At 44.3% G+C, this 24,928-nt stretch overlaps 1 protein-coding gene across 2 annotated transcripts; it reads right to left on the bottom strand.

Annotated features, from left to right (window-relative positions):
• Positions 1–370: 370 nt before the first annotated feature.
• On the bottom strand, positions 371–24,776 carry LOC309561458 (uncharacterized protein). 2 transcript variants are annotated; one of them, XM_082265395.1, is made up of 5 exons: positions 24,699–24,776; positions 19,487–19,680; positions 10,907–11,004; positions 2,830–2,924; positions 371–815 (listed from the first exon to the last, which is right to left on the bottom strand). In XM_082265395.1, the coding sequence occupies exons 2-5, from the start codon at positions 19,666–19,668 to the stop codon at positions 615–617; spliced, it is 576 nt and encodes a 191-aa protein (XP_082121521.1). In that variant the 5' UTR covers positions 19,669–19,680; positions 24,699–24,776; the 3' UTR covers positions 371–614. The 2 variants fall into 2 exon arrangements, with proteins under 2 accessions (XP_082121521.1, XP_082121522.1); XM_082265396.1 differs by lacking the exon at positions 24,699–24,776 and adding an exon at positions 22,574–22,879.
• Positions 24,777–24,928: the final 152 nt, after the last annotated feature.

Genomic DNA, 24,928 nt, shown 5'->3' with positions numbered 1-24,928 from the left:
TTTTAGGGAGATTCATCCTCTCTATTTGTCACGTTTTACTGATATCACCAAAAACTGAAAGAAAATCCCAGATTTAGGTTTGTCGCCAGAATAGGAATAGAAGGGAAATCTTCCAATGGGGGTCACTAGTTCTGGTGACAACTGAGGATTCCCTCGCTTTGGTGGGATTTCTTCTCACTTCCTTTGTTGGTTATGGGACAAGAAGGGAAATCTCCCCAATGGGGACACAAATGGCAAAACACAGAGGTTATAACCCTCCCTTACTCTATCCAAAATAGAATAAAAAGCTCTAGGCTGAGCATCAGCAGTGTTCTGACATTAACTTGCAATAAAAAAGACCCGACAGGAGGCGGGGCAGTGGCACACCATCCAACGAACTATAGCTGGCAGAAAATATTATCACGCTCCTTATCCTAGAGAGCTATATGGCACAACAGGGATCAACATATCATCAGCTAATTACAACAGTTTCTATACAGTTTAGGTGGTTACATTGGATATGCCTGGAATATCCCTTTAGATTCCGAGCTAGCAGAGGCTAAAATGTCAAGCATCAATCAGGTCCTATATCTCCTCCAGGTATGGGAGTGCCCGGCACCGGTATGCCATAGGTGCTACGTATTCTCAGAGAGGAAACCTTGCGGCCCCTCTGTCCCCCGGCAGCCATTTACATCTGGAAGTGGATTTTCAGACAGAAGCATGTTGGTTAAGTCTTGCTGGTGCTGCAAAGTCTGTCTGATGTAGGTGAGATGATGGCGCTTGGTGGCCACTTTCTGCATCGTTGGGCGCTGAGCAAAATTCTTCAGAATATTTACCTAGGAAAAATACATTAAAAAAAAAAAAAAAAAATATATATATATATATATATATATATATATATATATATACAGTATATAATCAATGGAACAAGGCAAGTCACACTTCAGCTAAGGCTACAGGTGCATCACAATCAGGCCGTCCCCATTCAGCCATATATAGAGGTTCCAAAACCTTTGTTCTCTATCCAAAAACCCAACAAATTTCCTATGATACAGGCAACAATGTGTTGGTCTGTGTAGCAGGAAAAATATCCAATAAGCCGCACATCTCTGCAAGTCCGCTGTAAAGGGGTATGTGACAGTTCTAGCAAGGGCTCCAATCAGGTCACGCCACCAACGCGTTTTGCTCTGCCCAGGCGTGGTTAAAATGTGTTGGGGCGTGGCTTGGTTTGAGCCCTGGCTGAGACTGTCACATACTCCTTTACAGCTGACTTGCAGCAATGTGCGGCTTATTGGATACTTTTACTGCTATGTGGTGACATCTAGAGCTGAGACAAGCTCAGTTCCTATACTTTCCGTTCCTATACTTTCCCTTCCTATACTTTCCATTGCTATACTTTCCCTTCCTATACTTTCCCTTCCTAAACTTTCCCTTCCTTAACTTTCCATTTCTTTGCTTTCCTATACTTTCTGTTTCTATACTTTCCATTCCTTTACTTTCCCTTCCTAAACTTTCCATTCCTATACTTTCCATTTCTTTACTTTCCTATACTTTCCATTCCTATACTTTCCTATAGTTTCCATTCCTATACTTTCCTATACTTTCCATTCCTATACTTTCTGTTCCTATACTTTTTATTCCTATACTTTCCATTCCTATACTTTCCATTCCTATACTTTCCTATACTTTCTGTTCCTATACTTTCTATTCCTATACTTTCCATTCCTATACTTTCTGTTCCTATACTTTCTATTCCTATACTTTCCATTCCTATACTTTCCATTCCTATACTTTCCTATACTTTCCATTCCTATACTTTCTGCTCCTATACTTTCCTATACATCTGTTCCTATACTTTCCATTCCTATACTTTCCATTCCTATACTTTCCTATACTTTCCATTCCTATACTTTCTGCTCCTATACTTTCCTATACATCTGTTCCTATACTTTCCATTCCTATACTTTCCATTCCTATACTTTCCTATACTTTCCATTCCTATACTTTCTGCTCCTATACTTTCCTATACATCTGTTCCTATACTTTCCATTCTTATACTTTCCTATACATCTGTTCCTATACTTTCCATTCTTATACTTTCCTATACATCTGTTCCTATACTTTCCAATCCTATACTTTCCAACCCTTTACTTTCCGTTCCTATACTTTCCTATACTTTCCATTCCTATACTTTCTGCTCCTATACTTTCTGTTCCTATACTTTCCATTCCTATACTTTCCTATACTTTCTGTTCCTATACTTTCCTATACTTTCTGTTCCTATACTTTCCTATACTTTCCGTTCGTATACTTTCCTATACATCTGTTCCCATACTTTCCAATCCTATACTTTCCAATCTTATACTTTCCATTCCTATACTTCCTGCTCCTATACTTTCCTATACATCTGTTCCTATACTTTCCAATCCTATACTTTCCAATCCTATACTTTCCATTCCTATACTTTCCAATCCTATACTTTCCTATAGTTTCCATTCCTATACTTTCCGTTCTTATACTTTCTGTTCCTATACATTCCATTCCTATACTTTCCTATAGTTTCCATTCCTATACTTTCTGTTCCTATACTTTCCATTCATATACTTTCCTATACATCTGTTCCTATACTTTCCATTCCTATACTTTCCTATACATCTGTTCCTATACTTTCCATTCCTATATTTTCCATTTCTATATTTTCTGTTCCTATACTTTCCTATACTTTCCATTCCTATACTTTCTATTTGGTACACAATGTGTTGGCCTACCTCACACAAAATACAATGAACATGGCTGTGGTGCACAGGTCCCCTGATTATACACCCTCCCCCAATTTAGGTCAGTAGTCACCATTTCTGGTCTTATGGGTTCACCATACTCTTCTCTAAGCTTCTGTTTAGATTTTGCTTGCAGGATTCGCCACAGTTCCTCAGCTCCCAGGGGGTCTGTAGAACAAGAAGAAAAGACGAATGGTACGGGGTACACCAGAGATGCCAACTGTCCCACATCTTGGACCTCAGTGCCAATGATTCTGTGTCACAGGCTGTGTCCTTGGATCATAGTGTCCCCATGTGCAAGTTCAGTAACTAAATAAGGCATTCATTATGGTGCGTGGGGGCAACAGGTGGGCAGTCCCTGCATAATTAGAGGTGGAGTAGGGGTGGGCGATCCAGTAAGTGGGTGGGGTCTGCGATGAACCACCCAGTCACTGGATGTGCCTGAGGTTGACCTTGGACAGGGTTAACTATGTTCTGGAGACCAGAACTAAAAAGTTGGTATGTTTTGGGGGGCCTTCTGTAAATTTAAGGACCAGGCCTATTTCTGACACTTTACAAGTTCTAATCAGTAATTTTTTTCTAGAAATTTACGTAGAACCCCCAAACATTATATAAGTTTTGCTTAGCAGAGACTCTAGAGAATAAAATAGAGATTGTTGCAATACTTTATGTCACACTGTATTTGCATAGCGGTCTTACAAACCCATTTTGTTTGGGAAATAAATACACTTTTTTGAATTACAAAATAAGAAAACAGTAAAGTTAGCCCAATTTTTTTCTATAATGTGAAAGATAATGTTACGCCAAGTAAATAGATACCCAACATGTCATGCTTCAAAATTGCGGACGCTCGTGGAATGGCCACAAACATTGGTCCTTAAAAATCTCCATAGGCAAAACTTTAAAAATGTCTACAGGTTACCAGTGTAGAGTTACAGAGGAGGTCCAGTGCTAGATTTATTGCTCTCCCTCTAACGATTGCGGTGATATCTTACATGTGTGGTTAGAACACCGTTTACATATGTGGGCGTGACTTGCGTATGCGTTCACTTCTGCGCGTGTGCTTGGAGGGACGGGCACTTACATTTCTTTTTGTTTTCCTATTTATTTTATCTGTTATTTTTTATTTTTACACTGTCCTTTAACACTTTTTTTGTGATCACTTTTATTCCTATTACAAGGAATGTAAACATCACTTGTAATAGAAATAAGCATGACAGGACCTCTTTATTGTGAGATCTGGGAACAAAAAGACCCTACCCTTAACCACTTGCCGACCGCCGCACGACTATTTACGGCGGCGGTCAGCCCCTCACAGGCAGAGTGACGTAGGTCTACATCGCTAGCCTGTGAGGGTCTAGGGAGCGAGCGCACGCCCCCGGAGGCGCGCTCGCGCTCCCGAGTGGTCACGGACCCCCCCGCGCGTGTGACCGGCGGACCCGATGTCCGCCGGTCACTCGCGAACGTCGGGGGAGAGGGAGAAAGTCAGGCGGCTGATGTAAACAAGCCGCCTGTCATTCTCCCCGGTGTATGAATGATGATCATACGGTTCTACTATGTAGAACTGTTGATCACTGTTCATACATCTGAAGCCACAGCCAATCACAGTTAGAATCACGCCCCTAGGGACACACAGAGCCCCTCCCTCTCAAAAAAAAATAACCCCTTCACTGCCAGTGTAATTTTACAGTAACAGTGAATATATATAGCACTGATTACTGTAGAAATGTCACTGGTAACCCCAAAAGTGTCAAAAATGTCAGTCAAGGGTCCGATCTGTCCGCCGCAATGTTGCAGTACCGCAAAAAAAATCTCAGATCGCCGCCATTATGCATTGAAAAAAAAAAAACCAAAAATGACAAAAATCTTTCCCTTTGTTAGTAAACGCGATAACTTTTGCGCAAACCAATCAAAATACGCTTTTTGCGATATTTTTTACCAAACATATGTAGCATAAATCAAATTGGCCGAAAACGTTAAAAAATTTTGATTTTTACATTTTTTTGGGGGGAATTTCATATAAAAAAATGTGAAAAATATTGTTATTTTTGCTAAATTGTCGCTCTTTTTTTGTTTATAGCGCATGATCAAAAAATCGCACAGGTGGGACGTCAAATTTGTTTGGGTACAGCATCGCAGGACCGCGCAATTGTCCATTAAAGTCACGCAGTGCCGCAGACCCCCTGGTCTTTTAGCAGCCAAATCCTCCGGGGCTTAAAGAGGTTGTAAACTCGTTTGAGTTTTTTTTTTTTTTTTACACCCTGCAAAAGAAAGACATAATGAGCTAGTATGCATCGCATATTAGCTCATTATGCAATACTTACCTCAGAACGAGCCCCCGCCGTGCCGCTCACTCACCTCTATGACGGGCGACATGTCTAGTCGCCCGTCTTCCGGGATCGCGGCATCCGGCCATCTGATTGGCCGGAGCCGCGGTGACGTCACTCCCGCGCACGCGCGCTAGAGCCGACAGTCACGGCACGGGGCTCTGAAGGAACGGCACGATCCGCCGTTCCTTCAGAGCGCATGCGCCAGTGACGTCACTGGCGACATGTAAGGTAAATATCTCCTAAACGGTACATGTTTAGGAGATATTTACAGTACCTATAGGTAAGCCTTATCATAGGCTTACCTATAGGTACAAGTTGTAGAGGAGGGTTTACTTCCTCTTTAAGTGGTTAAAAACAAAAACAAAAAAAATGTCTTTTTTTTCAGCAAGAAAAAAAATTGGTCTTTTAAGGCTATTGGGAGGAAATGATGTATGATGTCGCTCTGGTCCTCCAAGGCCATAGAGTTGAGTGGAGGCCAGCTTGCCCTCACTCGACTTCCTGCCTGGGACATGGACGGATTGGATAATTTTCCCCGCTGCTGACGGCTCCTGTAAGCGGGGAAACCGACCGGGAAGCACCGCCTTGCCGCCCATAAAAGTGTGAATCCGCTGCTGGGAGCACCCTTATGTGAAAGTGGACCGCCCGCCCAGTAACAAAATACCGGGGTTATGGCAGCTATCTGCTGCCATAAAACTGGTATTTAACGTCAAAGTAGCGATGTAAAACTGCGGCGGGTGGTCCAGAAGTTGTTAAGTGAATAATCTGCATTTTAGTGTGTGCCAGAAAAATGTTTGTGACTTTTAGTGGACCCAGCATCAGAATTCCCTTTTTTTCTTCAAGCTGTAATAAACCCAAAAACCAGAAATGTCAAATATTGCAGCTTACCAATCATTAGATGCAGCGGCTGCATTAGTTTTCTTTTGTTAGCCTTTTTTCCTCCCTGTTTTCACCTGGTGATCTGGCCTGTAACACACCTCCTGTATTAGAGCGCCCCCACTCAGAATGAAAGAGCCCAGGAGGCACAGTAGAATTTTCAGTCTGGAGGAGGGACTAGCAGATTTAAATACACTAACAAATTGAAGCCAAACTCCAGCTCACATTTTATAATCAGTTACAGCAATAAAAAAAAAAAAAAAAAAGGTTTTACATAAAAAAATAAATAAAAACCGCTCATTGTAAGCACCCCTGTCAGTGGTATATGGTTTGTCCCATCCATAAACGATGCATTTGCAGGAGTGCTTGTTATTTTGAAAATCAGCAGACTTCCTGGCAGGATCGCCAGATGAAAATTGAAGAAAGAAAGCCTAAATAAGGAACCCAATGCACCCGTCACATCTAAGAATTGATAGGCTGCATTATAACTGTTTGTTTATAATAATGTTTTTATATAATAATAATAAAAAATGAATTCTTTATATAGCCCTTCAGAACAGTGTCCCTCTTTCCTCCTCATTGGTCCCTCATTTTGGTCTGATCTATATCGTTTTATATAAAATGCACTTTTTTATCTTTCAAAAAGTGTTTCCCAGTGCTAAACCTTTCATCCAATTTCTAAATTGCTGCATTTGTAAATTTCAAAAGCCATTATAAAGGGATAATAGTGGTAAAAAAAAACCCTTGTGGGTTTAACTAATCATTTTTTTTGTGTATAATTCTCCTTTAAGGGGGTGTGGCAGGGGGTGTGTCCTACGGCTACATACGTTTGCTAATAGGTGTCCCCTCCTTCCCATCCCAGAAAGTCAGGAGCTTTACTGCTTAACCACTTGCCGACCGCCGCACGACTATCTACGTCGTCAGTCAGCCCCTCACAGGCAAAGTGACGTAGGTCTACGTCGCTAGCCTGTGAGGGCCTAGGGAGCGAGCGCGCGCCGCCGGAGGCGCACTCCCACTCCCGCGTGATCACGGACCCCCCCGCGCGTGTGACCAGCGGACCCGATGTCCGCCGGTCACTCTGCGATCGTCGGGGAGAGGGAGAAAGTCAGGTGGCTAGTGTAAACAAGCCGCCTGTCATTCTTCCCGGTGTATGAATGATGATCATACGGTTCTACTATGTAGAACCGTTGATCACTGTTCATACATCTCAAGCCACAGCCAATCACAGTTAGAATCACGCCCCTAGGGACACACATAGCCCCTCCCTCTCAAAAAAAGTTAACCCCTTCACTGCCAGTGTATTTTTACAGTAACAGTGCATTTGTATAGCACTGATTACTGTAGTAATGTCACTGGTAACCCCAAAAGTGTCAAAAATGTCAGTCAAGGGTCCGATCTGTCCGCCGCAATGTCGCAGTACCGCAAAAAAAATCGCAGATCGCCGCCATTACGCGTTTAATAAAAAAAACAACAAAAATGACAAAAATCTTTCCCTTTGTTAGTAAACGCGATAACTTTTGCGCAAACCAATCAAAATACGCTTTTTGCAATTTTTTTTTACCAAACATATGTAGCATAAAACAAATTGGCCGAAATTTTTAAAAAATTTAGATTTTTACATTTTTTTGGGGGGGAATTTCATATAAAAAAATGTGAAAAATATTGTTATTTTTGCAAAATTTACGCTCTTTTTTTGTTTATAGCGCATGATCAAAAAATCCCACAGGTGATCAAATACCACCAAAAGAAAGCTCTGTTTGTGGGAAAAAAAGGACGCCAAATTTGTTTAGATACGACCGCGCAATTGTCCGTTAAATTCACGCAGTGCCGAATCGCAAAATACCCCCTGGTCAGGAAGGGGGTAAAATCTTCCGGGGCTTAAGTGGTTAATTAATAACTGCAGGTACTTTTTTACAGAGAAAAAAAACAGAGTTTAACCATAAATGCAGCTGCAAATTTAGCCACTTCTGGACCGGAAGGTTTTACCCCCTTAATGTGATGTGTAAAAAAGTGCGCTGGAAAATAAATAGAAAAGCTGCAACCTTAGAAAATTGAATGCTAAACAAAAGGTGTGTATCAGATGCGCTAATCTGGTAATGGTATCCAATATATAATAGAATATAGTGATAGGATCAATAATAATTGATAATAAGTAAGTGAAATATAATTGGGGGACAACTTATTCCACCTCAATTAAATCAAAAACCAAAAAGGTGAATGACATGTGCTCAACAATGAGTGAACAAAAAATAAACAATAATACAAAATGTTGCAATAGTGAATCCAAAATAAAAGTCCATAAGCAAAAAATGAAAGTCCATATGAATCCAACATGCATGTGATGTATCTCCAAGGTGCAAAACTCAACACAATGAATAGGTGCAGCGAAGACCTCCACCGTGAATGAATGAGCCCCTTACCAGATGGGATAATACAAGGGCGTGTGTATTATCAGATCCAATGATAGTGTATAGCCCAGGAAAAAATGACAGAAAGCCCCAAACCCTGCTCTCCAATCAGGAGAGAGCAGGTCAGCCTCTTACCAGAAAGATCATATATCTGGGCAAGAATTCCGCCTATATGGGATGCCAGAGGCGTAACTAGAACCTTCAGGGCCCCGGTGCAAGAAACCACGAAGGGCCCCTCGGACCCCTGGCCGGGGGGCCCTTCCCCTCAAGCCTGGGGCTCTTCCCACTGATCCTGGCGTCCTTTACTCGCGTTGCGGGGCCCTTTATTACAGTCCCGCAGCGGGACCCTTTCACAAATTCTGCAGTGGGCCCCTTTCCTTCCATCTTGGGGCCTGCAGCTACAGGAGGAAAAAGGAGTACAGTGATTTCTCTACATGCTGCCCCTGCCGCCCCTCCTATCCAGGTGTACAGGGGAGCTGCACAGGCCCCCTGGAGCATGGGGCCCGGTTGCGATTGCAACCCCTGCAACCCCTGTAGTTACGCCCCTGTGGGATGCCCTTTCTGTTTCCTGGGATCCTTGGGTCTGGTTGCTCTGGTTGGTGTGTAAGATCTCCCCAGTATGGAATGAAAAGAAACCGCTAATAGTGTAAAATCTACCAATTTATTAAAAAGAAAGTATCACACTTACAATTAGTAGGCTTGCAATGGTGCAAAAAGCGGTAGAATACCGGAGATATCAGTTAGAGAACCGCGGCCACCTGCAGCGCGGTCCGCGGCGATGGATCGCGACGTTGCGGCGCTCCTCTCCTCAGAGACAGCAACAGCAGACCGCTGTTCTTGCTCCACGGGGAGCGATCGTGGGTGCCCGGCGGCAATCGCGGCCGCCGCACCCCCAGATCAGCTTCCCCTGTGGCAAATGGGCACGCACGCACCGCAATGTTGGAATAAACTTTTCCGGCTTCCCCCTTTTTTTTTTTTTTGACAGCTGTCAGCTGTGAGAGCACCAAACTGCTCTGCACTGAATCATGCTGATTTAGGAATGTGAGGGGGGGGGGGCTGAATCGAGATCGTAATTTTTTAACGATTCGTGGTACAGCTCTAATTTGCACACGGTCAGGGCTTTTTTTCAGCGGGAACGCTGGGGAACGCAGTTCCAGCACCTCTAGAGCTGAATGTATGTAATGGCAAGGGATGCTGGGGGTCTGCTGGAGGTTCTATCAGTGGCGTAGCGTGGGTTGTCAGCACCTGGGGCAAGGCAAGTAATTTGCGCCCCCTAAACCGACTTTGAGGTCACAAAAGTGTGAAAGGGGCCTTCAGTAATCAAGGTATAGTGTGCCCCCTTTCAATGCAGAGTGACCAGCGTGCCCCCTTTCAATGCAGAGTGACCAGCGTGCCCCCTTTCAATGCAGAGAAACCAGCGTGCCACCTTTCAATGCAGAGAAACCAGCGTGCCCCCTTTCAATGCACAGTGACCAGCGTGCCCCCCTTCAATGCAGAGAGATCATCGTGCCCCCTTTCAATGCACAGTGACCAGCGTGCCCCCTTTCAATGCAGAGAGACCAGCGTGCCCCCTTTCAATGCAGAATGACCAGCGTGCCCCCTTTCAATGCAGAGAGACCAGCGTGCCCCCTTTCAATGCAGAGTGACCAGCGTGCCCCCTTTCAATGCAGAATGACCAGCGTGAGGCGGCATAGGCGAAGCTTGGCTTGCAACGCCACCCCACCCTACACCAATGGACAGGTGAGGCACAGTCCAGCCCTGCCCCGACCCGCCATTTTCAGCCATAGATGGAGGCAGCCGCAGACAGTGTGTGAACTGTGTATGTCAGAGTCAGACAGACAAAGTGACACTGCGGATGCGCCCCCCAAGATGTTGCGCCCGGTGCGGCCGGCCCCCCCTGCACCCCCCACGCTACGCCACTGGGTTCTATTGATGCTGGCGGCTGGGGAATCAACTCTTGGTGGAGTGATCTATTTTTTTGCAGGGGTGTCTATTGTTGCTGGTGGAGGATCAATTGCTTCTGGGGGTGGGTCTTATGTTTGATGAGGGGTTGATCATTGCTTGGAGGGATCTATTGTTGAGGGAGGGGTCTATTGTGATCCATTGTTGCTGGCTACAGGGAATCTATTTTACTGTCTTTCTTGTTATAATTAACAAATTCCATACAAATGACTTAGCACCACAAACGATACTTGGTTCTGTATTCTCTAAAAGGGGCGGGGCTGGGAGGTGGGGTAGGGGTGGAACCAAGGAACAGAGGTGGGTACCGAGACAAGGGTTGACTCGGAAGGGGGGGGGGGGGTTCCTGCACCTTTTCTCTGAGAAAAAAAGCCCTGCACACGGTGTATCACAAGGCTGGATAATATGATGAGAGTTTATCGCCAGCCAAATTCCCATGGCTGCACCACTGGGACTTCATAATTAGCCGACACAAACACTGATTTTACTTTAAACGTAACGCCTTGTAATTGCAGGCTCGGCCTGGGGGGTCATTTACTCCAGTAACATAAATCCCATAAATAGGACGGTTTACAATTACCTTCCATTTCATCTAAGATTTTCTGTAAAGAGGGGCTGACTTGGAAATCCATCGGCGGGGGATTCAGGAAATATTCTGCAGTTTCATACCCCAGGATGCTTTAAAGAAAAAAAGAAAAAATAAATAGACAAATAAAGATAACAAGCGATTTGCAGTTAAGTATGAATGGCTCTTTAATATTAATACTACCCTCCAGTCCTCCAGTAATTCCCCCTCCCTCACCATGCTGACCCCCCACCACTAAAAAACTAATTGCAAACCCAGAAGTAAAATATTTGTCGTGCAATTAGTGTTGAAAAAAAAAATGTTTACTTCATTACAACCATATAAAGATGCTGTATATTCTGTTATTTATTTATACAAAACTATTGCTTGTAATAACTCTACTAGACCAATAATACAATCAATTAAAATAGAAACAGCCACACAATGAAGCCCCCTGAATCTATATCCAGGGGAGGACTGGGCCAGGGGGCAGGGAGGCAATTGCCCCCTGGGCCGCTCTGATGCCCCATAAAAGGCTGCATTGATTCTGCCACAGACATGCCTAAAGGATTCCTGGTGAAGAGAAGTAAAAAGTCCTCACCCCTGACCTACTGAGTGCGGGATGAAGAGAAGGACAGAGAGCAGCCCCCTCCCCCCCAGCATAGATGGTGTAAACTGTGTCTGAGCAGAGGCCGGTTCCATGCCCCCCTGGAGCCCCCCCCCCCGGCCAGCCCCCCGACCGAGCTGTCCCAGCTCCCCCAACCTACCCCTGCTGTCCAGGTCAGGAACCCGGATTCAGCCAGTAAGCAGAGAGTATCTGGATCAGGGCTTCAGCTTGGAATAGGAGTCAGTAGGATGATGGAAGAGGGAGAGTGAGAGGAGGGCCGAGTAGCTGCCCCATTACCCTTTGGTGTGTACTTGTCCCCTGGGCTGAAAGTTGCCAGTCTGCCCCTGACTGTTTTAATGTTTTAATGGAATTGCACTAGGTCGGTGCTCCCTCCTCTTGTTATTGTTGTTAGAGTGTCATGGCAAAGGCTGGAAATACTTTTTTGTATTTTTTTTTTATTTTTAATAAATTAGCAAAGATTTCAAGCAACCCTCTTTCACGTTGTCATAATGGGGTATCGTTTGTAGAATTTTGAGGAAAATAATGAATTTAATCCATTTTGGAATAAGGCTCTAAACATAACAAAATGTGGACAAAGTGAAGTGCTGTGAATACTTTCCGGTTGCTCTGTATAATAGGGCACACTTTGATCCACATCAGTCCCAATAGGAGGAATAATGTACAAATCCAGATAATTACAGTATGTTCTATTCAAGTTAGATCCACCAAGACAGCAGATGACTGCACTGTCCACACTGACTGGGTCTAAGGCAGTATGTCATTGCACAAGGCGGCATTTGAAACACAAAACTGATATCAGCCAGAATATTTGTATTTCTTTTTGGATAGAGAGGGGAAAATGTAAAAGTTCTGTCTGGATTTATTTCTGTTTGTTCCCCCCAAGGAGGGGACTGTAAGATTCTGGTACCTTTGGTACCCTTATTGCCCATTTTCCTTTTCATATTGCGTCCCACCTTTTTAGTTAGGTGGAACGCATATACCTTTAAGCCGGATGACATCATCGCTGAGCGCCGCTCTGAGCGGCTATTTCAATCGCCGGCTTTCTCTCTCACATTGTTCGTTCAATGTTACCGCATGCTCACAAGCCTTGTCTTATGCTGCCGGAGCCTCCAGCTATTCTCTTTACCTGGAACAGACCGGAACCTCGCTACTGATCCCGTATCTCGCTACCGGATCACTCCCTCACTACCGGACCCCTCTACTTACTAACCTTACTAGTGATAAGTACCCCACAGGGGATTCCTCCATAACTAACTTACACTATCTATCTTCTGCACATTAAGGACTGTTACTATCTATGCATACTAATTCTATCATCTGCACTGTTACATAGATTGCTAGCTCTTGAGTCTACTACCATCTATCCTTGCACTGGGTTAGTCTATCCTGTATATGTCATCTACTGTCCTCACCACCTGTTACCATACATGATTACTAACCTATCTGCATTCTACCTATTACCATCTACTACTCTCCTGAACATTACTATCAAGTGCTTATCATTGTTGTCACTGCTCACCCCTGTCCCTTCAGCACATCACCTCCATACTGTCATATACATCCCATCACTCCAGGAACATCTTATTGAGTGTGTGTATATCTGTATGCTGAAGCAGACAGGCCCACAGTGATGAGTCTGGAGAGTTGGATCTGGTATTTCAACACATCTCTACATGACTACTGAGTGGAGATTCTGCAGCTGCAAATCCAGCTTACTATAAAAACGCAGGAGCGTTACAGATTGAACGAACCTAAAAAATGGATTCAGCAGAATTACCCACTCAAGTGACACAATTAACACAACAAGTAAATGCATTAATACTTGCTCTTACTGAAGTAAAAGATGAAAATCAGACTCTGAGACCGCAGGTAACCCGTCTTTCACAGCTTACTGCTGCTCAGCCCCCTGAACCTAAAATAAACCCTCCTCTAGTGTTTACAGGTGATCGGAAAAAATTTTGTGAATTCAAAAACGCATGTCAATTGCTTTTTTTGCTAAAACCTCGTACTTACCCTACTGATCAAATTAAAGTTTGTACCGTTATTTCATACTTAACGGGTGATCCACGGGCCTGGGCAGACTCTCTCTTTGAGAAAGATGATCATCTTCTCAACTCCTATCCTTTATTCCTAGCGGAACTCGCTAGCTTATATGAAGACCCCAATAGGCAGAGTACTGCTGATATCCAATTGAGGGCTTTAAAACAAGGAAGGAGACCTGTTGAAGACTTTGTAGCAGAGTTCAAAAGATGGACCCTTGATTCAGGGTGGAATGATACATCTCTGCGAACTCAGTTCAGACTCGGGTTGTCAGAAGCCGTTAAAGACGAGCTCGCCCGAGCGGATTTACCTGGCACTTTGGATGCCTTAATACAACTCAGTATCAACATTGACAGGCGACTGCGAGAAAGAAAGGCTGAGAAAATGGGAATGCCATTATCTAGTCCTTCTCGGATTTCGGCCGTTGACCCTACTCCTATGGAGGTAGGAACCATACGCCCACCTTTATCAACTACTGAACGAGCCAGGAGAAGATCCAGAAACCTCTGCATGTACTGCGCATCCCCGGATCATTTGATAAGCGTCTGTCCCCTTGTCCGCAAAAAACAGGGTGAGTGTTCACATGTCTTGCTAGGGGGATTAACGACTTCCTTTTCTAATCCCTATCTCTTTGTTCATTTAACATTACAGTGGGACCAGACTAGGATTACCACCAAGGCTATGATCGACACAGGATCTTGTGGGACATATATCGATACACGTTTTGTTACTTTAAGTAAAATACCTATTATTTCAAAACCTAAACCTGTCTCTGTTAGTTTCATTAACGGTATTCCGTTATCTTCTGGTCCAATCACCAATCAGACACAAGCACTCCTTGTCACTGCTAACGAGTCTCATATGGAGACCACCACTTTTGATGTACTATCTTCACCCCATTGTCCCATTATTTTGGGACTTCCCTGGTTACACACACATCAACCAACCATAGATTGGAAAACACGGACTCTAACTTTCCCTTCTCACTATTGCGAGATTACGTGTAACCTCCCATCTTATGGAAAGATCCTGTCTGTGGTGTCAGATGAGATTACACCACTATGCTATCAGGATCTGTCCGAAGTCTTCCTTGAGAAAAATGCTCAAGTGTTGCCTCCCCATAGGGATTATGATTGCACTATCGATCTACTCCCTAACAGCAAATTGCCTTTCGGTCATGTTTATCCTCTTTCACAGGATGAACTCTCTCATCTCAAGGAATACTTGGATGAGAATTTGACAAAAGGGTTCATCAGACCCTCTACTTCTTCCACAGCTGCAGGACTTTTCTTTGTCCGCAATAAGGATTCAAGTCTTAGGCCTATTATCGATTACAGGCAATTAAATACCATTACGATAAAGGATCGCTATCCTTTACCGCTCATCCCTGAACTCATTGAACAAGTGCGTGGGGCTACCTACTTCTCTAAATTGGACCTAAAAGGGGCATACAACCTAATCCGAATCCGTGACGGAGATGAGTGGAAGACAGCATTCAGAACCAGATACGGATTATTCGAATATCTTGTGATGCCATTCGGGTTGTGTAATGCTCCCTCAGCTTTTCAACGGTTCATAAACGACATCTTTAGAGACTTACTTGATGTCTGTGTTGTGGTATATCTGGACGATATACTTATCTATTCTCAATCTTTGTCTGAACATATAAAACATGTAAGACTTGTGTTATCCAGATTACTCGCACACAATCTATACGTGAAATTAAAAAAATGCCTATTTCATAAAGAAGAAATATTATTCCTAGGATACATCATATCCAAAACCGGAATCAAGATGGATATGAGCAAGATATCCTGTATTCTGGATTGGCCTATACCAACAACTCGTAAGGCATTACAGCGATTCCTTGGATTTTCAAACTTCTATAGGAAGTTCATCAAGAACTTCTCTGCTATTGTGAGACCTCTCACACAACTTACAAGTATAAAGAAACCATTCAAATGGTCAGAAGAAGCAAATGGAGCTTTCCGCTTGTTAAAATCAAGCTTTACTTCTGCTCCCATACTACGCCATCCAGACCCATCCCTCCAATATATTCTGGAGGTAGATGCGTCAAACATGGCAGTAGGAGCAGTTCTCTCCCAACGACCAACAAATACTTCACCACTCCACCCAGTTGCTTTCTTCTCTAAATCACTAAGCAGCCCAGAGGTGAATTACCCAGTGGGTGAAAAGGAGTTGCTTGCCATAAAACTGGCACTGGAGAATTGGCGACATCTACTTGAAGGTACCCGATTACCAATACTCATATATACAGATCATAAAAACCTTCAATACCTTCAGACTAACAAAACTCTTTCCCACCGGCAGGTACGATGGTCATTATTCTTCCTAAGATTCAACTTCCTAGTGACCTACACGCCTGCAGACAAAAATAAAAAAGCGGATGCGCTATCACGATTAACCGAAGATAACTGCGCCGAAATCCCTTCTATTCCTATAATACCCTATGAACGTATTATTGGTGTTGTTCGCTCCCTGAAGGAAGAGATTTTGCACAGTATAGGATTGGATTCACCTCCTCCCTCTGGCGGAATTTGCTTATAACAACGCAACCCACAGTACTACTAAGCAAAGTCCGTTCTACTTGAACTATGGGTTTCATCCTACACTTCTCCCACCACGCATCCTACCATCAAGTAACCCAGTAGCCTCGGATTATCTTACCCAAATAAAAGACTCTCTGGGTTTATTTAATACCACCATCTCACACGCTCATAGTCAACAAAAAAGGTACTACGACCTTCGTAGAAGACCTTCTCCGCAATATGCTATTGGGGACCTCGTTTGGCTATCGACAAAAAATTTAAGGTTAAAGATCCCTAGCAAAAAGCTTGGACCTTTATTTCTGGGACCCTTCCCAATTAAGAAACTCATTGGAAAAGCTGCAGTGCAACTCACCTTACCGGCAGATCTCAGAATACATCCCATCTTTCATGTGTCGCTACTGAAACCACATGTTCCTAACCAAGGTATAAGGCCTACCATCTTGCCTCCACCTCCAGTACAAGTTGAAGGCGGAGAAGAATATGAGATTAAGGAGATTTTGGATTCTCGTATCCACAGAGGAAGACTCCAATATCTCATAAGATGGAAGAACTATGGACCCCAAGACGACACCTGGTTGGATACTTCTGATGTTCACGCACCTAGGCTTATACGAAGATTTCACTCTAAATACCCGGATAAACCAGTGCTATAGGCCTTCCGGAGCCGGCCTTAAGGGGGGGGGGGGGTACTGTAAGATTCTGGTACCTTTGGTACCCTTATTGCCCATTTTCCTTTTCATATTGCGTCCCACCTTTTTAGTTAGGTGGAACGCATATACCTTTAAGCTGGATGACATCATCGCTGAGCGCCGCTCTGAGCGGCTATTTCAATCGCCGGCTTTCTCTCTCACATTGTTCGTTCAATGTTACCGCATGCTCACAAGCCTTGTCTTATGCTGCCGGAGCCTCCAGCTATTCTCTTTACCTGGAACAGACCGGAACCTCGCTACTGATCCCGTATCTCGCTACCGGATCACTCCCTCACTACCGGACCCCTCTACTTACTAACCTTACTATTGATAAGTACCCCACAGGGGATTCCTCCATAACTAACTTACACTATCTATCTTCTGCACATTAAGGACTGTTACTATCTATGCATACTAATTCTATCATCTGCACTGTTACATAGATTGCTAGCTCTTGAGTCTACTACCATCTATCCTTGCACTGGGTTAGTCTATCCTGTATATGTCATCTACTGTCCTCACCACCTGTTACCATACATGATTACTAACCTATCTGCATTCTACCTATTACCATCTACTACTCTCCTGAACATTACTATCAAGTGCTTATCATTGCTGTCACTGCTCACACCTGTCCCTTCAGCACATCACCTCCATACTGTCATATACATCCCATCACTCCAGGAACATCTTATTGAGTGTGTGTATATCTGTATGCTGAAGCAGACAGGCCCACAGTGATGAGTCTGGAGAGTTGGATCTGGTATTTCAACACATCTCTACATGACTACTGAGTGGAGATTCTGCAGCTGCAAATCCAGCTTACTATAAAAACGCAGGAGCGTTACAGGGACTTTCTCTGATTTCCTGTCCCTGTGACTCCCATACAAAAAATGGGGGGTGCGGTTGTTATTAGGACAGGAAGACAATAAATACATTGTCCAAAGTTCAAACCCTTCTTCAATTTACTAAAAATGTAGGCGACCCCTTAATAAAGCAGATTTATAAAAAAAAATGTGTGTGACCCAGAACCAGCATGGCGGGTGCCATTGGGTGGAGGGCAGGGAGACTAGTGTACGTTTACCTAGTGTATGAATCACCTGCTGGTGGCATTGTGTCTCCCTGGGCGGAAAGTTGTAGTTCCAGTGTCTCCCAGCAGCCAACAGGTTCTAGTAATCAGTCTCCACCTAATGCTGGCTGCTGGAAGGGTACTGAAGTCTCTCCTCTGCTAGATCACTCTGCATAGGAGTTTTGATTTGCTTGCTGTGCTATGTATGATACTGTTGCCATTTATCCTGCTCCTGATCTTGATCTTGCTTTAGTCTTGCATCCTGTACCCTGCATCCTGCTGCTCCTTATCTCTGCTCCACTTGTCCCAGATCTCAGTCCTGATAATCCCCTTTCTAGCATTCCTGGTGTTCCCTGATACCTTTGTTCCTCATCATGTATATTGTTTATAGATAGTTTGTTAGGCTTCCTGTTACTTAGGCATTTTGGTTATATGGTTATAGTTCACTTGTACATATATTACGAAAGTAAAGTATGCCCATGTCAGGGTTGGGCTCACAGCAGCTCTTTTCTCTGTGCTCAGGCTGCTCAGCTGTCGGTTATTTGTCAACACTCATTGTTTCCTCTGTTGCTCACCTGGTTATCATTATCTGCTTGCCAGTCTTGCCTACAGCCAGCCCCTTCTGGCAATGTAAGCTGCCTTTCCTGCCTTCGCCTGGTCAACATATCTGGAGTTTCTCTGTAGGGTGCCGGATGCATGGATTCCAATAGGAGATTTTTTTGTTTTTTTTTAAGCACCTGATTAGAGCCAGAGGTTCTAATAGGCTTCAAAAAAGGGTGGGCTCGGGGTGCAGAGCACTGCGCCCCGAGCCAACCCAGTTGTGTGACAATGGCAAATTAATATTCGCTATTGTCACACTGGCTCTCCTCCCAGCCAATCAGGAAGAGGGTTGTGAGAGGCAGAAGAGACACAGCTGGAGGAGGACAGCGGTTCAGCCCCCCAGCACTCCCCGACTCAGACAGGAGGAAGGAGGAGGAAAGGAGGAAGGCCGTTGGCAGGGGGGAGGAACGTGTCGCCTGCCAACTGACTGACTGACCGACCGGGGGGGGGGGTGCGCATTGGTTTGCCACCCCCCAGAATTACCGAGCACCAGCCACCACTGATATAGGGCATGTATCTGAATGGACAAAGGGAGAGGAGAAAAGTAATCACTTGAAACCCGGTTCACACTGGTGCAATTCGGGAAACCCTGCGGTTCAGTGCAGGTTCCCGCATCGCACCTACATCGCACAGTGGTTCACACTAAGATCTGTGAACCGCTGTGGGTGTCAATGTAATGTTATTGACACCCCCAGATCGGTTCACAGATCGCAAACTATCAAATAATGCAGAAATTGGATCGCATAAGAGTGAAAACCAATGCGACCCGATTCCAGTGTGGACCAAAAAAAGGGTCCTGCACCATTTTGGTGCGCATGCCATTGACAGTTTGTATGGCTGAAATCCCATCGCACAGTCTTCGCATGTGATCTGCTCAGCATCGCACAAGTGTGAACCCAGCCTGATGTGCGGTTACCAGCGTACAGTCTGTCATTGATTTATACAGGTGGCTGTAGACAAACTTCTGGCATCAAAATATGCTCGGCAAAAGTCACTGACCTGCACAGCTGCTGGGCGTAATCTGTATCTGGGCTGGACGCCACCTCTTCCTCCTCCTCTTCCTCCTCCTCTTCCTCCGTCTGCTGCAGGCTCCCACAAACACTGCGGCAGAGCAGGCTGGAGTCTCCTCTATGGAAGGATTTCTGGCGGCGGTTGGCTTCTGTGTAATGACAGCCGGCCATAGGAGCCTTCCACTGCAGGAGAGAAACCAAAGTACACCTGTCATAAGAGAAATACCATAGGTGTCATCTTCCCTCTGAAAATGCAAGTTGCCTGGCTGTGCCTGGCCTCAGTTCCCAGCTACTGACCCAGGACAAGCCTGAAGCAAACTAAAGTCAAAAGAATTCTGAAATGTTTATTACTACACTGATCGCAGGACAGTGACTCAAAGCGTTGAAGCCGCTGGATCAGCATGACAGCAAAGCTAATATACACTACATTGTCAAAAGTATTGGGACACCTGCCTTTACACGCACATTAACTTTAATGGCATCCCAGTCTTTGTCCGTAGGGTTCAATATTGGGTTGAGCACAAACCCCCCCCCCCCCCACACACACACACCTGTACTTCGTTATCAGTATCCACCAGTAAGCAGATATAGGAGGAGTCCCTTATAGTGCAGTTGCACATCTCTCCCAGTAAGGAGTAAGTATCGCCAATGGTATAGAGAGGTGGGATTTATCCTTCGTTTTATGGATAGTGTAGGACCCACTGATAATGGGGTACTTTGACGTAGTGGTGGGCTTGAGCACTATATGGCCATATGGTGGGACTAAATCCCCTTTTTTACTCAGTTTGATTGCCTTGTTATATTTGATAGTTATTTATTTTGCATTTGTGCGCTATTCTCTGTAGTTATATATCAATATTTAGTTGGCCCTCCCTTTGCAGCTCTAACAGCTTCAACTCTTCTGGGAAGGCTGTCCACAAGGTTTAGGAGTGTGTCTATGGGAATGTTTGACCATTCTTCCAGAATCGCATTTGTGAGGTCAGGCACTGATGTTGGATGAGAAGGCCTGGCTCGTAGTCTCCGCACGAATTCATCCCAAAGGTGTTCTATCGGGTTGAGGTCAAGACTCTGTGCAGGCCAGTCAAGTTCTTCCACCCCAAACTCACTCATCCATGTCTTTAACATTGCATGCCAGGTTACTATTTGTTGCCTGTGTACCATTGGGTACATTTCCATGGACCCTGGAACAGGAGTTCCCAGTGAATGACATGCTCTTGCCACTTTTTTGTGGACATTTTGGATTTCCCCTTATATTTTCTTTCTAGGTGACAATGACCAGTACACATAAAAAGGGTGAATCTCCCCAACGGGGACCAGAGATAGTAATAAAAACTTGATAGAAAGTCTAACCCATCAATACTCCAAACCAAAAAAATAAAATTTTGCCTGGATATAAACTTTAACATTCGTTAGGAACCTGAGTCCCGTTCAAGCCTGGAAATGAACATTGTTGGGCCAATAACCTGCAGGTGTGAGATTGCCCACCCTGCCATTGATGTACACAATAGTGTAGGGATCCTTGCAGGGGCGTAACTACAGGGGTTACAGGGGTTGCAGTTGCAACCGGCCCCCATGCTCCAGGGGGCCTGTGTGGCTCCCCTGTAAACCTGGATAGGAGGGGCGGCGGGGGAAGCATGTAGAGAAGTCACTGTCCTCCTTTTTCCTCCTGTAGCCGCAGTAAAATGGAGGTGATTGGTTCCTCTGTATGCTGCCCCCGCCACTCCTCCTATCCAGTTCATTTGTGTTCTGCCGTCTCTGGGCCCCTGTGTGCTCCCCTGGTTTCCCCCACCCCTCCCCCACTGTGTTCCCTCCCCTCTCCTGCCGGCTGCTGCAGGGCATGTGTCACAATAGAGAACCAGGAAGGGGTCGGTAAATATGTAATCTGAATGGACAGAGTCATAGTCAGTGACATTGTAAAAAAAATAAAATAAAATGATAAAAAATAATACAATTAAAATACCAAAAAATAAAAACTACTGACACCAGTGGGTGAACTTCCAGGATCGCAAAGGTCACACTTGCAACCGTGCCCTGGCATTCCACCACCGTGGGGAGGCCCCAAGATGGCAGGAAGGGGGCCCACTGCAGAACTTGTGAAAGGGTCCCGCTGTGGGACCGTAATAAAGGGCCCCACAACGAGAGTAAAGGGCCCCAGGATCAGTGGGAAGAGCCCCAGGCTTGAAGGGAAGGGCCCCGGCCAGGGGTCCGGGGGGGGGCCCTTCATGGTTTCTTGCACCGGGGGCCCTGAAGGTTCTAGTTATGCCTCTGGATCCTTGTAACATCTTTGACCTTACATGGGCACATGGCAAAATTGGGTCAATGATAACAAAAGCATACCCATCCCTTAAGCCCCGTAAAATTGGTAGGAAATTTTCATCCAACGACCGATCTGCTGATTTTCGGCTTGTTAGTATGATGCTTCCGACAACCGACTCCGACTTTTTGGACGAAAAAAATCTGGTGTGCAGACTATAAATTTTTGTCTGCCGTCAACATAACGGCCGATTTTCGTGCAGTCAGTACAGATTTCGACAGGGAAAAATCTGATGAGCAAGACTGGGCATGCTCAGAGAAGAAAGAACACAAAGAAAGCAAACCAACACATGACATCACTTCTGAAGTAGAATTTTGTTGGGCGAGAAAATTTGTGTGCAGTCTAGAGCACATTCCAACCAACAAAACACCACTCTGGACAAAAGACGGACGACCGGTCGGCCGATAATCGTTGCGTGTGTACGGGGCTTAAGTATACATTTAGCTGTGGGATGGGAAATCTCTCATTGGATGGGGAATCCCCCACCTGCAGCTCATTGGCTCAGCAATGACCGCTAATTTCCAGGTTCCTACCAAACCCAAGCTCATCCCTATTTAACAGTAAGATTTTAGTGTGTGGGAGGAAACTCGCATAAAAAGGGGGAGAACTTTGATAACTGAACCCTTGAAGGCAGTGCTGTAAGGCCACCTTGTTAACCACCATTCTGCTATGGTCACCAGGTTGGTGGCCCCTGACCCATCTCAGAGATGACCCCCATTATCCATGATTGCCTATCATAGCTGGGTCGGAGTCTTGCCTTACCTTGTATGGTTTCCTCTGTGTACTGATAGAAGAGCGGCGTCCTCACCATGCTTGTTTTATACTGTCAGGGGAGGGTTGTCATAGTGATCCGTGTCCTCAGATGGATCTCACGTCTCCCTCTTGGTAATTATTAATAACATAAAATTGGAAGTCGGTTCTCGGCTCCCCCCTCGGCTGACGCAGCGCCGGGGTCATGGCACCCACAGAGAGGAAGCCTTTAAAGTCATAACAGGGAGGACATTAAAGGTCCCTCAATGATCAGCGGTGTAAATCAGAGGATTGGTCCTCTCGGTGTGACAACCCTGAGAATTGGGCCATCTTTTCATGCTGGCATTTTTTTAATAGGGGCACCCGCGGCTCGTCCCCGGGGGGAGGCATAGAGAGATTGTATCAAAACCAGAGAGATGTATCCTAGCAATCTACAGGGAGGTGTACTGGGGGGGAGGGGGGGCTGACCTCCTGAGGGTCCCATTTACACCAAGGTGTTAAGGTGTAAATAATGAGCTCCCGTGTGCTGGGATACATTGTTGCAATGCATTGCAGTTTTTTGCTTCTTCATGTATTCTTTTTTTTTGTTACTTTAAAAAACCTGGAAGCTAACTGCACTATGATACATTGTTGCATTGCAGTTTTTCAGATGCATTTTTCAGTACAGTATTTGAAAATTCGGATGTACTTGAATTTCTGAATTACAATAGTAATGGATTTTAATTAATCTGAAATAACAAATCAAATTCAAATAGTTTTTTTTAATCAAATTTAAATCATTTTCAAATCAAATTCCAATTTCCAAAGACAATCAAATAGAATTTAAAATAGAGGAAAAGAATAGAAAAAAATAGAATAGAATAGAAAATAATAGAAAAAAGGGATATAATAGGGTAAAACAGAACAGAATACAAAATAAAAGAATAGGAAATAAATAGAATAGGAAAAAAGGGATAGAATAGAAAAATAAAAGAATAGGGGAAAATAGAACAAAATAGAACAGAAAATAAATAAACAGAATAAAATAGAATAGAAAAAAAAGGAATAGAATCAAAATGGAACAGAATAGAATAGAATATAACCATCGTCTGAAATTCGAATTTTGAATAGAAGAAAATAAAATTTGAATTGAATAGAAAAGAATAGAATAGAAAATAAAAAAACAGAATAGAAAAGAATAGAATAGAATAATATAACCCTTTTCCGAAATTTGAATAGAATACATTTGAGATAGAATAGAAAGGAAAAGAATAGAATAGAAAATAAAAGAAAAGAATAGAGGTAGAGCCTGGAGTATAAACGATGCTCAATTGGTACTAAGGGGCCCAAAGTGTGCCAAGAAAATATCCTCCACACCATTACACCACCAGCCTGAACCATTGATACAAGGCAGGATGGATCCATGCTTTCATGTTGTTTACACCAAATTCTGATCCTACCATCTGAATGTCGCAGCTGAAATCGAGTCTCATCCGACCAGGCAACGTTTTTCCAATCTTCTATTGTCTTATTTTGACGATTCTGTGCGAATTGTAGCCTCAGTTTCCTGTTCTTAGCTGACAGGAGTGGCCCCCGGTGTGTTCTTCTGCTGCTGTAGCCCATCTGCTTCAAAGTTCGATGTGTTGTGCATTCAGAGATGGTACTCTGCATACCTTGGTTGTAACGAGTGGTTTAGTTACTGTTCCCTTTCTATCATCTGGAACCAGTCTGCCCATTCTCCTCTGACATCAACAAGGCATTTTCCTTCACACAACTGCCGCTCACTGGATATTTTCTCTTTTTCCCACCATTCTCTGTAAACCCGAGAGATGGTTGTGTGTGAAAATCCCAGTAGATCAGCAGTTTTTGAAATACTCAGACCATCCTGTCTGGTACCAACAACCATGCCACGTTCAAAGTCACTTAAATCCCCTTTCTTCCCCATTCAGATGCTCGGTTTGAACTTCAGCAAGTCGTCTTCACCCCATCTAGATGCCTAAACTCATTGAGTTGCTGCCATGTGATTGGCTGATTAGCAATTTGTGTTACCAGCAATTGAACAGGTGTACCTAATAAAGTGGCCGGTGAGTGTATATATATCCAACCAAATACTGTAAAGTCTCTATAGTGTCCCTATGGTGGAAGACGTCGCCCTTACCTCTGCAGTATGCCTCTTCTTCTTGGTCTTTGTCGCCTACAGGCCCTGAATAAAGGAAAATTAGACCGCTGTTGATAAAGGTCCGAGGTGTTGGAATGTAGAATTCAGGACTGATGATCTTTAGTTCGGATTTCAGTTAATAATTACTCTCAAGGACCAATGCAGAGATTGGCGGGTTGGTCTGGCGCACAATGCGGCTCCTTGACTGTAATAGCGTTATGCAATCCAAG

The sequence above is a fragment of the Pelophylax lessonae genome, assembly GCF_965119305.1.
Source record: "Pelophylax lessonae genome assembly, chromosome: 8".
NCBI lineage: Eukaryota > Metazoa > Chordata > Amphibia > Anura > Ranidae > Pelophylax > Pelophylax lessonae.
This window is presented reverse-complemented; position numbering and strand designations above follow the sequence as displayed.

Coding starts and splice junctions, on each gene's coding strand:
- LOC309561458 (XM_082265395.1), bottom strand. CDS start 19,668: ATGGCCGGCTGTCATTACACAGAAGCCAACCGCCGCCAGAAATCCTTC. Junction 11,005..19,486: donor TACGCCCAGCAGCTGTGCAG/GTCAGTGACTTT, acceptor TTTTCTTTAAAG/CATCCTGGGGTATGAAACTG. Junction 2,925..10,906: donor AATCTTAGATGAAATGGAAG/GTAATTGTAAAC, acceptor CTTGTTCTACAG/ACCCCCTGGGAGCTGAGGAA.